This window comes from Nerophis ophidion, linkage group LG26 (genome assembly GCF_033978795.1).
Source record: "Nerophis ophidion isolate RoL-2023_Sa linkage group LG26, RoL_Noph_v1.0, whole genome shotgun sequence".
Lineage (NCBI taxonomy): Eukaryota > Metazoa > Chordata > Actinopteri > Syngnathiformes > Syngnathidae > Nerophis > Nerophis ophidion.
The window spans coordinates 27,378,777-27,391,596 of record NC_084636.1 but is presented as its reverse complement, the minus strand read 5'-3'; the positions used below and the strand labels follow the sequence as shown (position 1 = coordinate 27,391,596).

General features: G+C 41.4%; 1 protein-coding gene across 2 annotated transcripts in view; it reads right to left on the bottom strand.

Annotated features, from left to right (window-relative positions):
* rgl1 (ral guanine nucleotide dissociation stimulator-like 1) overlaps positions 1-12,820 on the bottom strand; it is a 101,451-nt gene that overhangs the window by 12,047 nt on the left and 76,584 nt on the right. For both annotated transcript variants that reach the window (XM_061888313.1, XM_061888314.1), the window contains 6 exons: positions 7,213-7,323; positions 2,633-2,841; positions 834-908; positions 574-764; positions 365-489; positions 61-276 (listed from right to left, as the gene is read on the bottom strand). In XM_061888313.1, coding sequence (XP_061744297.1) covers positions 61-276; positions 365-489; positions 574-764; positions 834-908; positions 2,633-2,841; positions 7,213-7,323 — 927 coding nt within the window. The remainder of the gene's footprint in view (positions 1-60; positions 277-364; positions 490-573; positions 765-833; positions 909-2,632; positions 2,842-7,212; positions 7,324-12,820) is intronic.

The following is a 12,820-nucleotide window of genomic DNA, read 5'->3' as shown; positions in this document are numbered from 1 at the left end:
ATTAAGAGTCAATAGACACACATGTACAAAAATAGCCTTGGTAAGTAAAGATGTTCCAACCTGAGCGATGTCTATCCAGCGCTGGATGATCCGCGCTCTGACATGCGGTCGTATCTGTCGATGTCGCAGCACCGTGCTCACCACACAAGCCGCTACTGCGTTGAACTGAGTGATGGTGGCCCGAATGGTGGGCGCGCTGTGCTTGTTGTGCTTCTTGTCCCTCTGGGACCAGATGGAGCCCAGACAGTGGTGCGGCACCACCTTTTTGAACAGCAGCTGCAGCAAAGAAAAACAGGATATCGTTGCACACCCTTTCCTTTAAAATACAATAACCTCCATGTTGGTGTTATCTCCTTCTACTCACTGCATCCATGTAGGTCAGCTGCTCAGCCACTAGGTCGGAGTCAAATGACAAAAAGTCCTCCTGGACCTCCACGTCAACTTCATCCTCTTCCCCGAGGCTGTAGGAAGTGTTACCGTGAAAGCCGGCTGAAAGCACACAGTTGAATGGAATGTAATTCTGCAGATGACATAAGGGTTATGAAAGTAAGGAGTATTTTTCAAAATGTCTACCGTCAGATTCGTCCGAGCTGGCTTGTATCTGCAGCTGTTCCAGCAGACCCTCTGCCCGTCGCAGGGCCTCCGAGCTGGGCAGGGCCTTACCGAGGTAATCTATCACCCTGTGAAGGCAGGGGTAGTCTGGAGGCTCCTGGAAGTCTTCAGGACACTGGTCCAGCCAGGCACGCAGGATAGAGGCTAAGGCACTGCGAGGACGACAGTCATGTTTAGACACGGACTTCAAAGATGGCGGCGGAAAATCAATCGAATCTCACTTTCTGATGGCTCCATTGCTTTCAGATATTTGGCTTCTCTTGGCATCTGGCTGATTTTCTTCCACATGTCCATACCTGCAGCAGAGAATACGGCAAATAAAAACCTCGGCATGCTAAATCGTCCCTGTAGTCATACCAAAATAGGCTTAGGCTGCACAGAGACTTTCTGTTTGTGTTTACATCCAGTTTGATAGTACATCGCTATTGCACATCATAACACGCTCTTGTAGAAAAGGCATGGGCTGTCACTCGTTTTGTTTTTAATGACATTTTATTAAAACACTAGGGTTCCTTTTAGGTTTAAGAAGCCTTTCCAAAATTTAGGGTTGTTTCGAAATGTTATTTGGACGCTGATACATGACTCAAATAATTTAATTGACCTTAAAGCAGGCAGGCACAATTTTTAGAAAAGGGGCATTGGAATTATTTTAAATGTGTGTTTACAATAAAACAAATACTTATGAGGAATGAAATAATGATCATAAGATCAAATGTACAAATTATTAAAACTATATCATAAAAACATTGTTTATCGCTGTTAGTTGGTTCTGGACCTGACAGTAATAAATTAATTTCCGCAAAGTATGATTATGGTGTTAGTTTATTTTGGACAATCATACGGTACATAAATATTTCAAGTTTTTCATTAAGACACATCCAAAAAGAAGTAGAAAGAAGCAGAGCTTATTTAATCTTACCCCATTTTGTTTCGTAGTAATTTTTAACACATTTTTTTGTACTATCTGTAACATAAACATTGATTAAATAAGAACATATATAAATAAATAGTAATTATTAATTATGAATCAAATATTTTCATAGCGGCTCCAGTCACCCCCGCGACTCCGAGAGGGACAAGCGGTAGAAAAAAGATGGGTGGATATTTTCATAGCTAGAGCATAAAAACATGTTTACGACCTTATAAATACATTTTTCCACATTATGACAGACATACAATAACAGATTTAAGTCACCTTTACACACGTTTAATTTAATAACGTAATGCTGCCTGAGGTTGAGCCAATCAGTGGCCACAATACTGAATAGCGTGATCTGATTTTTTTTTTTTGTACTTCCCCCCACTTGTTTACTCGCATCTCACCTTTTTTGTAAGGGGTGCCGGAAAATGGCAGACCCGTCAGCATCCCTGCTCTGTCTTTGAGTAATGTTTGTCTGATCTTGAATGGGATTATACTGAAAAATGTAATTTCCCCTCGGGGATTAATAAAGTATGTCTGATTCTGATTATTTACTGTAGTGGCCAATACTAATTTATCTATATATTTTTTGTTTATTTAGCCATTTTAATTTCCTAAAAATTCTCAATTTAGGACCAGTGTAGAACATGCATTAAAAAAAATTCAAAAATCCTTAACGTGCTGAAACCACAATATTCGAAGCAGAATGTGGATGGGACATCTGGAAAGCAGTACTTTTTCATTTACTTTGAATATAATTGGAAAACATATTCTGGAGGTGTGAACTTTAACATTGACTCCATAATGGAAATAAATACCTTTGTTTGCACTTTTATCCAAATTCTTGCTAACTGTGTAGGTCTAGTAGCTGTTTTATTATGTGAAAATACCTACTATCCATCTCTAAAGTTCTACAAATAAAATGGCATTGAACCCTGCCCACTGGATGTGAGTTTTCCTTGCCCTTTTGTGGGTTCTTCCGAGGATGTTGTAGTCGTAATGATTTGTGCAGTCCTTTGAGACATTTGTGATTTGGGGCTATATAAATAAACATTGATTGATTGATTGATTGATTGAACCCGCAGCAGCCCCCAAACTTACCTGTCGAGCAGGAGCTGCAGTACCGTCTGCGTGCTGGCAAAAGCTCTGTAGGTGGACAAGAAGATGGAGGTGTACGTGAGGTCGTTGTCGCCGAACGCTGTCAATAGCGTCTCCACTAGACGCTCCAGGGTTCCGGCGCGGATGCTTCGGATCTTGCAGGTCTCTAGCTGGCTCACTGTGTGGCCTGGAGGCAAGCGATCGCCGTCCGCCTAATCATAAACACATGCATACATAGAAGTTCACAACAGTTGAGAAGCTGTATTGCAGAGCCTTGTTTTGTGTATGTTTTGGAGTTGAAGTACCATGAATTGATTAACGTGGACCCCGACTTAAACAAGTTAAAAAACTTTTTCGGGTGTTACCATTTAGTGGTCAATTGTACGGAATATGTACTGTACTGTGCAATCTACTAATAAAAGTTTCAATCAATCAATCAATCAATAAGAGGTGAGAGAAAGAGGAAGGACCGATTCTGACCTATATTACTTTTTTTTTGTAAATTCATCCAGATGTGTCTTACTATTGGAGAGTGAAACTGAGAGGTTGTAGAGCATCTAGGTGGGGAGTAGTAGAAAAAGTGGCATGGACAAAGAGTGTTAGGACGCCAAGGCAGGAAACTCTCCAATCTGCTTCCAATCAACGCAGAGCCCTCCTACATCAACCCTTCGAGTTCCCCCGCCACTCCCCTCTGATAACAAGTCAAGAAAAACACCTATCTGTCGCCGTGGCTGAGAGTTCCAATTCCAATGTGCAAAATGAAGTATGCAATGACATTGCAAAGTAAAACCCGCAATGAGCGTACGAACACATTGTCATTGTACTGGAAGCGCTTGACTGTGTATGATAAATACGCTATGTTGGGGAACACTCAAACTGACTTGTGTGCCATTTTGCCTTTCCTCACCTTTCACTCACACAACTTACAGCCTGTTTACGTGTCATGACTTCATAATACAACATTGTTGTTGACTTTGTGACTTATATAGAGTTTTCTTTTTTTAAAGGTCGAGCGAGCAATACGTTTTTTTCAAGGCCGATAGCGATTATTAGTAGTCAGGGAGGCCCACAGCCAATATTTGGAGCCATTATTCAATTTCAGTAAAATTTAGGTATAAGTCAGTAAACAGCTGCTTGTGGGGTGTAACGGTACGTGTATTTGTATTGAACCGTTTCAATCCGGGGGTTTTGGTTCGGAGTTGTACCGAACGAGTTTCCACACGGACATATTAGGTAGCGCAGTGTAGGTTGTGTAAATAATGCAGAGCGAGGCATAACACATGACAGGCTAGCAGCGACCGGGTTAGGACAAAATGCAAAAGCCAGAACTGGAAGACCGTCCTGCCTCGTTAGGATCTCCCGTTTGGGAACAATTTGGCTGCGCGGTGGGATACAACAATGGAGGATGGAGGTTTGCCGACATTGTTCAGAAGCACTAGGATACGCTTCTGCCAACACGTCAAACATGCTAACTCCTATGAAGTGTCATCACCGCATTCAAGCAGCTTATCCTCGGCAAGTCAGGCAGGGCTGAAGCAATAACAAATGTTTTTATAGCAGCACATTTAAGACCATCCATCCATCCATTTTCTAGCACTTATCCCATTCAGGGTTGCAGGGGGTTGCTGTATTGCATTAAAAACTAGATTTTGACCCACTTCTATGGTGGAAGAACAATGAGCCCATATATCCTCTTACTGGCAAGTTAGCCAGGCTGTTAAATTGAAAAACTTATTGGGGTGTTTGCATTCAGTGGTGAATTGCACAGAATATTAGATTAGATTAGATTAGATAGTACTTTATTTATTCCTTCAGGAAAATTACAATTTTCAGCATAATCCCATTCAAGGTCATGTATGTACTGTACTGTGCAATCTACTAATAAAAGTCTCAATCAATCAAAAAAAGCAATTTATATGTCGAAAGGTTTTGTTAAGAAACCATTCTGAGCCTTATCTTATTTAGTTTTTATTTTATATATGTTGACCACATTAACCCTGGCAATGGACCCTGTGTGTATAGGTATGTTATGCCATTGTTTACAAATTTGGTAAATAAATAACCGAAAAATTTATATTTTTTTGTTTTCTTACTGTACCAAAAATGAACCGAACCGTGACTTCTAAACCGAGGTATATACCGAACCAAAGTTTTTGTATACCGTTACACACCTAGTTGCTTGTTTTCTTTTGAATACTTCTTTAGGAAACATAGGACCAGTAGTGTCATAATGTTTTATGTGGCGCTAAAGTTGTGGTTAACTCATTACCAAAAAACATCAGGGGAAAACACAAACCCCGATATTAAGTGTGTCTAAGAGGAGCAAAAAGGGGGGCCGTCTTAGCACTGCGCTGCAGCTTAGTAGAAAGGAGCACTGGTTAGTATTATTAACTTACACTCTACTTATCACAATGTTTTTTATTTTTTCAATAGTAAACACTGGTATTATATCTGCAGATATTGTATTTGCTGATGCATTTCTTTTGAAAAAAAAACCCCCAAACAAAACATCGGCAGATACCAATAAAAGAAGATCGATATTGATATATGTCAAAATGCCAAATATCTGCGCCAATTATCAGCCCAGTTCCTATCTTTACAATAAAAGCGCTGCCTGGGCTAACAAAATAAGCTGGCGTGCACAAGCTAGCAAGCTACGGAGTTTGCCGCCAAAGTATTTCTTGCAAAGTGTATAAAAACGAGTATGGAAGCTGGACAAAAACCAACCACTTTCATATGAAATTGGACAGAATGGAGGACTTTTTTTCTCCTCCATTTAAAAATGCAGAGGTTATCAGCACTATTGTCTGATTCCAATCAATGCAAGTCATCAGAATCAGACAATACACCAACTTACATTCTTGTCTTCCTGAAAGAAAGGAATCTATATGTGATAAACATGCTTGTATTATCATTAAACACATTTAACTTGTTAAAAAAAAAGTCTCTTTCATAAATAATTAAATATAAATTATATATATAAATGAGGTAGATCCCCTTGACTTGATCAATTTAAAAGTAGAAAAAGTGTGGGCGCCCCTGATTTACGGTAACTAGCCCTTAATCACAAGTGCCTCAAAGGGCTTCTCAAACCACGAGATCCCCGGATCTTAACCCATATGCGGGCAATAAAAAACCCAACCCAACGGGACAATGAGAAACCTTGAAAAGGACCACCCCCCCGCCTGGGTGACCGGGTGCAATGGATGTCGAGTGGGAACAGTTAATAATGTGGGAGTCGAGTCCATTGGGAGGCCACCAGTGAAATCCTCTTGCATGTTTGTTATAAAAGGTGGCATGATAATAATAATGGACAGGTTTTTTTCCCACTAGAAAATTGTCTGAAAAAGGCAGCTTATCTTACATCCGTTATCGAGAAATTTCTACTTGCAAACCAACACGTGGCGGAAAACGACTTCAATCCTTAGCAAGTCAAGAGCTTTTTTTTCTGTCATGCACACACAGGTAATCCGGAGAGATGCTGCCGCAACACAAAAGACAGTCATTGGAAAAGAAGTGTATCAAAAGTTTAGCACGATATCAAACAACAAGAGGATTCATGATGCTAATTTTAAGATTGTATGACCACACACAGGCGACACTAGGAAATGTGATGGCCAGATGTCTTAATATTAGCTTTTTTGTCTTCCTAAAAAAGCAGAGAATTATTTTGGTGCTAATAAGGGGTGCGGAGTACAATCACACTGATATACGAGGTTGGGTTTTGAAGTGATGTGTGATCAAGAATGTGTACTTGGTTTTGTATAAGGGCCACAACATTCGCACTAATCAAGCAAACTGGACTATAGGTGTCAAGTGAGCAACGTTACAGAGCCACATAATTAAAATAAACGCACCATCTCATTTTGGCTCTGATACAGCTGGCATATTCTACAGTGACCATTACAGCGTCCTTCCGCTGAGCCAACGTTTTTCCTTTTCAGTGCATAAAAGGCTGCAAAACACACAAGATCCAGCTTTCTCGTGTATACAACAGAACAATCATTTGTGTTAATTCCACAGATGACGCGAGTTCCTGCTGTCCTGCTGCTAAATTATCTAAACCCCCCCAACGTAAATACTCGGCAGTTTTATTGAAATACTGCTGAGCGTGTCACAACGCGGCGTAAACAACATTGCTTAGGAAACAGAGGTGTCTTGTGGGTAACAACTCAAGGAAAAGCCTTTAATGCTTTTTAATGCCGGAGCTGCATTTCGTTAAACTGCTGCTGCAAAATGGAGAGGGGGTAGGACTGAGCAGTGCAGGAAAGTCAGGAAATCACATGCTTTGGCTCAAAGAGAATGAGCAGCGTCGGTCTCTGTTAAAGGTGAAATCCACAGCGGAGAGATTTATAGCTTCGACGCTAAAACAACACAACGGTTGGTTCGGGTTGGAAGCAATGGAAATGAGCTCTCTCTGCACAAATAGGTCAATGTCTTAAAAGTGTACGCTCTTGATATTTTTCACTTGGAATGCAAGTTTGTCACAAAGACAGTGGAAAATGCATTAAGTTACCAAACAGAGAAGAGATACACATTACCACAGTGCTGCTGCTGTGAGAGTATTGAGTTCAAACACTCACCCCCAGCCATCTTGCACCCTTGTTAGCTGCCTGTTGAATCTGAACCCTCTTCAGTGTCACATTGTAGATGGCTCCTTCCTCCACTTCCTCCCCCCAGTCCTGCACAGAGCTCTGCACAGAGGGAAAACAATGTATAATAATGTATCATCATATCAACATATATCGTATATAAACTACAACAGTCAAAGCAAACGCATTATATTCATTACAAAAACTATCACATTAAATATGTATGAAACAGATTATTTACACAATTTATTTTGACCGAAATGTGTTCCTTTAATGACGGAGGTGGCTCAGGTTGATATACATACATATATAGTACAGGCCAAAAGCTTGGACAAACCTTCTCATTCAATAAGTTTTTCTTTATTTACATGACTATTTACATTGTAGATTGTCACTGAAGGCATCAAAACTATGAAAGGTGAAATAACTGAAAACATGTTTTATATTCTACTAGTTTCTTCAAAGTAGCCACTCTTTGCTCTGATTACTGCTTTGCACACTCTTGGCGTTCTCTCGATGAGCTTCAAGCACACGTGTGAATAAAAAAAAAAACATTTCAGGTGACTACCCCTTGAAGCTCATCGAGAGAATGCCTGTGCAAAGCAGCAATCAGACAAAGGGTGGCTATTTTGAAGAAACAGTACATAAGTACATAACTTCACATGTGTTCATTCATAGTTTTGATGCCTTCAGTGACAATCTCCAATGTAAATAGTCATTAAAATAAAGAAAATGCACTGAATCAGAAGATGTTTCCAAACGTTTAGCATATACTGTATATCCATCCATCCATCCATTTTCTACCGCTTATTCCCTTTCGGGGTCGCGGGGGGCGCTGGCGCCTATCTCAGCTACAATCGGGCGGAAGGCGGGATACACCATGGACAAGTCGCCACCTCATCTATATGCATATATTCTAAGGCTGAAGCTATCAATTATTTTAGTATCGATGACAAGACGCTTTACAGCCTAATTGCGTATTTCAAGGAAACTAGTGGAAATACACATTTTTTTTGCTTCTTTTTATTTTTTAAATAAATGCACATCATTAACATAGCAATTGCACTTTTAACATGGGTGCATTCATCCATCCATCCATTCATTTTCTACCGCGTGTCACTCTCAGGATCACGGGGGTGCTGGAGCCTATCCCAGCTGCACTCAGGCGGTGTACACCCTGGACAAGTCACCACCTCATCGCAGGCCAACACAGATTGACAGACAACAATCACAAAATTAAAAAATAAACAAACTCTTGTGTTTGGCGTCACACAGATCACAACACCCACTCACCATTGCTTTCATGTGCTCTCTATTGCAGCAGCCGTGTGGAAACCATGTCCGTGTCTTTCAAGTTCTGGGCCCTCCAAGCAGTCTGGACTTTAGTAACGCTAACGCTGGGCCGATAAAACAATATCAATATAAATCACGATCGACACGTAATCCGATATTAATAAAACGTTCATTATACCAGTAGATATATTTTTGCTCGGAAGAAAGGGGAAGTAGTGAAGTAAGGTCGGTTGCATGAACAAAGACACTCGCTGTCCGGTAGCCGAGCAACGCGGGGAGTGATCGCTGATCCGTTGGAGTGACACGCTAACAGCCATTCAGGCAACAGTATCAACTATCAGGTTTGGTGGCGCCATCTTGTTATCTCGCGGTTGATTCTTTGGAGTGAGAAGAGAAACTGTGATATCTTGGTACACGATATCAACTTAATAACGGAAACTTGTCTTAAATTTTGTGGTGCAGACGGTGCGGCAACATCCTGACACTTCTGTTGTCTCGGTCTAACGGTCGTAGGTCCCCAAAATTATTTTTCAATAACTTATCAATACTGCCATCTCAAAACTACCTTCAAATCTACAATAAAACAGAAACTAAAATGTAGTTTTGCAGAGAGCAACAAAATCGTGTACAAAACTGAAAAAGTTCCCTCGACAGTTTTTGTTTTTGTTAAACGGACTGTAGTCAGACCAATGTGTTCTGTAAATAATGCAACTCCCCACCAAAAGCAGTAATACCACAAACTTATTTGACCAATTTAGCTGTGCTAGCTAACCCTACCAGGCTACCAGAAACATTTTTCACTGATAAATAGCACCCTTTGTAAATTGGAAATTGTATTTTTTGGCTGGCTTAGATAAGTCATTAAAAATACCAATAATTGTGTTAACCAATATAAAAAAAATTATATTGTGATAAAGCTTTCAGCCATATAGCCCTAAATTACGCTTTCTAAACGATTAATCAAAGCAAAACAATATAAATCAATCTTTTTTCTTAATAATCGCTGCAGATTTAGTGTATGACATTGTGACAATAGAATCCTATTTGTGTCCAAATTTGGGTAATTTTTAAGTTAATTTAAAATTAACTTAAATTTTATTAATGCAAGGGCTTCACGGTGGGAGAGGGGTTAGTGCGTCTGCCTCACAATACAAAGTTCCTGCAGTCCTGGGTTCAAATCCAGGCTCGGGATCTTTCTGTGTGGAGTTTGCATGTTCTCCCCGTGAATGCGTGGGTTCCCTCCGGGTACTCCGGCTTCCTCCCACTTCCAAAAACATGCACCTGGGGATAGGTTGATTGGCAACACTAAATTGGCCCTAGTGTGTGAATGTGAGTGTGAATGTTGTCTGTTTATCTGTGTTGGCCCTGCAATGAGGTGGCGACTTGTCCAGGGTGTACCCTGCCTTCCGCCCGATTGTAGCTGAGATAGGCGCCAGCGCCCCCCGCGACCCCGAAAGGGAATAAGCGGTAGAAAAAGGATGGATGGATGGATTATTAATGCAAATAATTTGCTGAGATTAATCGCGATGAATCAAAATCCATAAGGTTGATTAATCTGATGATAGAAAATGAACACTAATACAAACTAATGATGAAGGCCGTAAGCATGGATTTATAACAACATCCAATGTATGCCTGGTTTTTGACAAATAAATTAGCTTAGCGTATTTTGGTCTATCTCTGACAGCGAGTAAGCCATTAAAAATGGACCCATTTTGGAAAACCATGATCTAATTAATGATGCCAGACACTTTCTGCAATCAAACCTATTTTGCTTCCAACTAACTGTTTTTGGTAGCAAGACAAGAACGTTCTACAAGAGGTGTGGGGTGCATGAGCATGGCCAAGTAAAATTCCATCGGATTTTGGATCTTCTGAAGAAATCCAGGATTTTATGCTTGAATATGAATAAATCGGCCGGAGTAGGAGACAATACGTCGAGCATCATCGCATTGAACACCGCCCCCCCGGGATGTGTGCTCAGCACTCTCCTATTAACTCTGCCCACACACACGGCCTCAAACCGTGTCATCAAATTCGTCAAAGACACAACAGTTAAGGGTGGCGATGAAAAGAGGGCTGCAACAGTTAATCAATTAATTTGACTAGAAAAAAATCTTTGATTTATATTCTGTTGCCTCTATGAATTGTTTCGTGATATAAAAATGGATCCAGTCCAGACCGCATGCATTGCCCGGAACTTGAAATATGGGGACAGTTTCTGTATGGCCGCTGCAATTTATGTGTCGTGATCTGTGTGGCGGCAAACAGCAGATAGTTTTTTGTTCTCCCTCCATAATACCGTCCTACAAAAGTGTTCCACAGAGACTGCACCATAACCTACACCATCAGTCTGGTTTGGAAACTACTGTTGAACAGCGTCAGTCCCTGCACAGGATTATAGGAGCAGCACCCTGGCAGACATAGACACCAAGTGGCGACCCAGCAAAATATTAAAGGATTATTCCCATCCATCTCACCACCTCTATATGGTTTGTGCCCTCTGTCAGACTCAGGAAGAGTTTTTTCCCTAAAACCATCAGAACATTGATGTCAATCGCTGCCCTGGCCCTCATACTTCCCCGCAAATACATTGAAAAACTATTCCAAATTTCACTTCATCCATCCATCCATTTTCTACTGCTTGTCGGGGTCGCTGGAGCCTACCATGAATTGATTAACGTGGACCCCGACTTAAACAAGTTGAAAAACTTATTCGGGTGTTACCATTTAGTGGTCAATTGTACGGAATATGTACTGTACTGTGCAATCTATTAATAAAAGTATCAATCAATCAATCTCAGCTGCATTCGGGCGGAAGGCGGGGTACACCCTGGACAAGTCGCCACCTCATCGCAGGTCCAACACAGACAGACAACATTCACACTCACATTCACACACTAGGGCCAATTTAGTGTTGCCAATCAACCTAGCCCCTGGTGCATGTTTTTTTGGAGGTGGAAGCAGGAGTACCCCAAGGGAACCCACGCAGTCACGGGAAGAACATACAAACTCCACACAGAAAGATAAATAAATGGGTTGTACTTGTATAGCGCTTTTCTACCTTCAAGGTACTCAAAGCGCTTTGACACTACTTCCACATTTACCCATTCACACACTGATGGAGGGAGCTGCCATGCAAGGCGCTCACCGGCACCCATCAGGACTTGCTCAGGACACAACGGACGTGAGGAGGTTGGTACTAGGTGGGAATTGAACCAGGGACCCTCGGGTTGCGCACGGCCACTCTACCACTGCGCCACGCCGTCCCCGGGATTGAACTCAGTACCTTGGTATTGTGAGGCCCATGTACTAACCCCTGTATCACCGTGCTGGACCCTATTTACGCTCATTTTATTTATTCATTCATATTAATTTGATCTAAAATCATTTACATATGTTATATCCCTGTTGCCTTGTCGTTGTTGCACTAGATGCGCGGTGTAAGAGATATTTAATGTAACATATGAGAATGACAAAGACATAAAACTTTCAACTAAATAATGAATTAACACAGTTAGGATGGGTCAGGTTTGAACGCTAAAGTGCTCCAGCAAAGGACTTGTATATTTTCAACACTGTTTTTTATTACAGCATTTAAGTCTCACCTTAAAACTCATCTGTATACTCTAGCCTTTAAATAGACCTCCTTTTTAGAGCAGTTGATCTGCCGCTTCTTTTCTTTCTCCTATGTCCCCCCCTCCCTTGTGGAGGGGGTCCGGTCCGATGACCATGGATGAAGTACTGGCTGTCCAGAGTCGAGACCCAGGATGGACCGCTCGTCGGGACCCAGGATGGACCGCTCGCCTGTATCGGTTGGGGACATCTCTACGCTGCTGATCCGCCTCCGCTTGAGATGGTCTCCTGTGGACGGGACTCTCGCTGCTGTCTTGGATCCGCTTGAACTGAACTCTCGCGGCTGTGTTGGAGCCACTATGGACTGAACTTTCACAGTATCATGTTAGACCCGCTCGACATCCATTGCTTTCGGTCCCCTAGAGGAGGGGGGTTGCCCACATCTGAGGTCCTCTCCAAGGTTTCTCATAGTCAGCATTGTCACTGGCGTCCCACTGGATGAGAATTCTCCCTGCCCACTGGGTGTGAGTTTTCCTTGCCCTTTTGTGGGTTCTTCCGAGGATGTTGTAGTCGTAATGATTTGTGCAGTCCTTTGAGACATTTGTGATTTGGGGCTATATAAATAAACATTGATTGATTGATTTATTAGGATTGAGCACAAACTAATTGTAAATTAATTGTTATTGTGAACTGTTATTTCACAAATTGTCTTTTCTTTGTTAGAAAATAA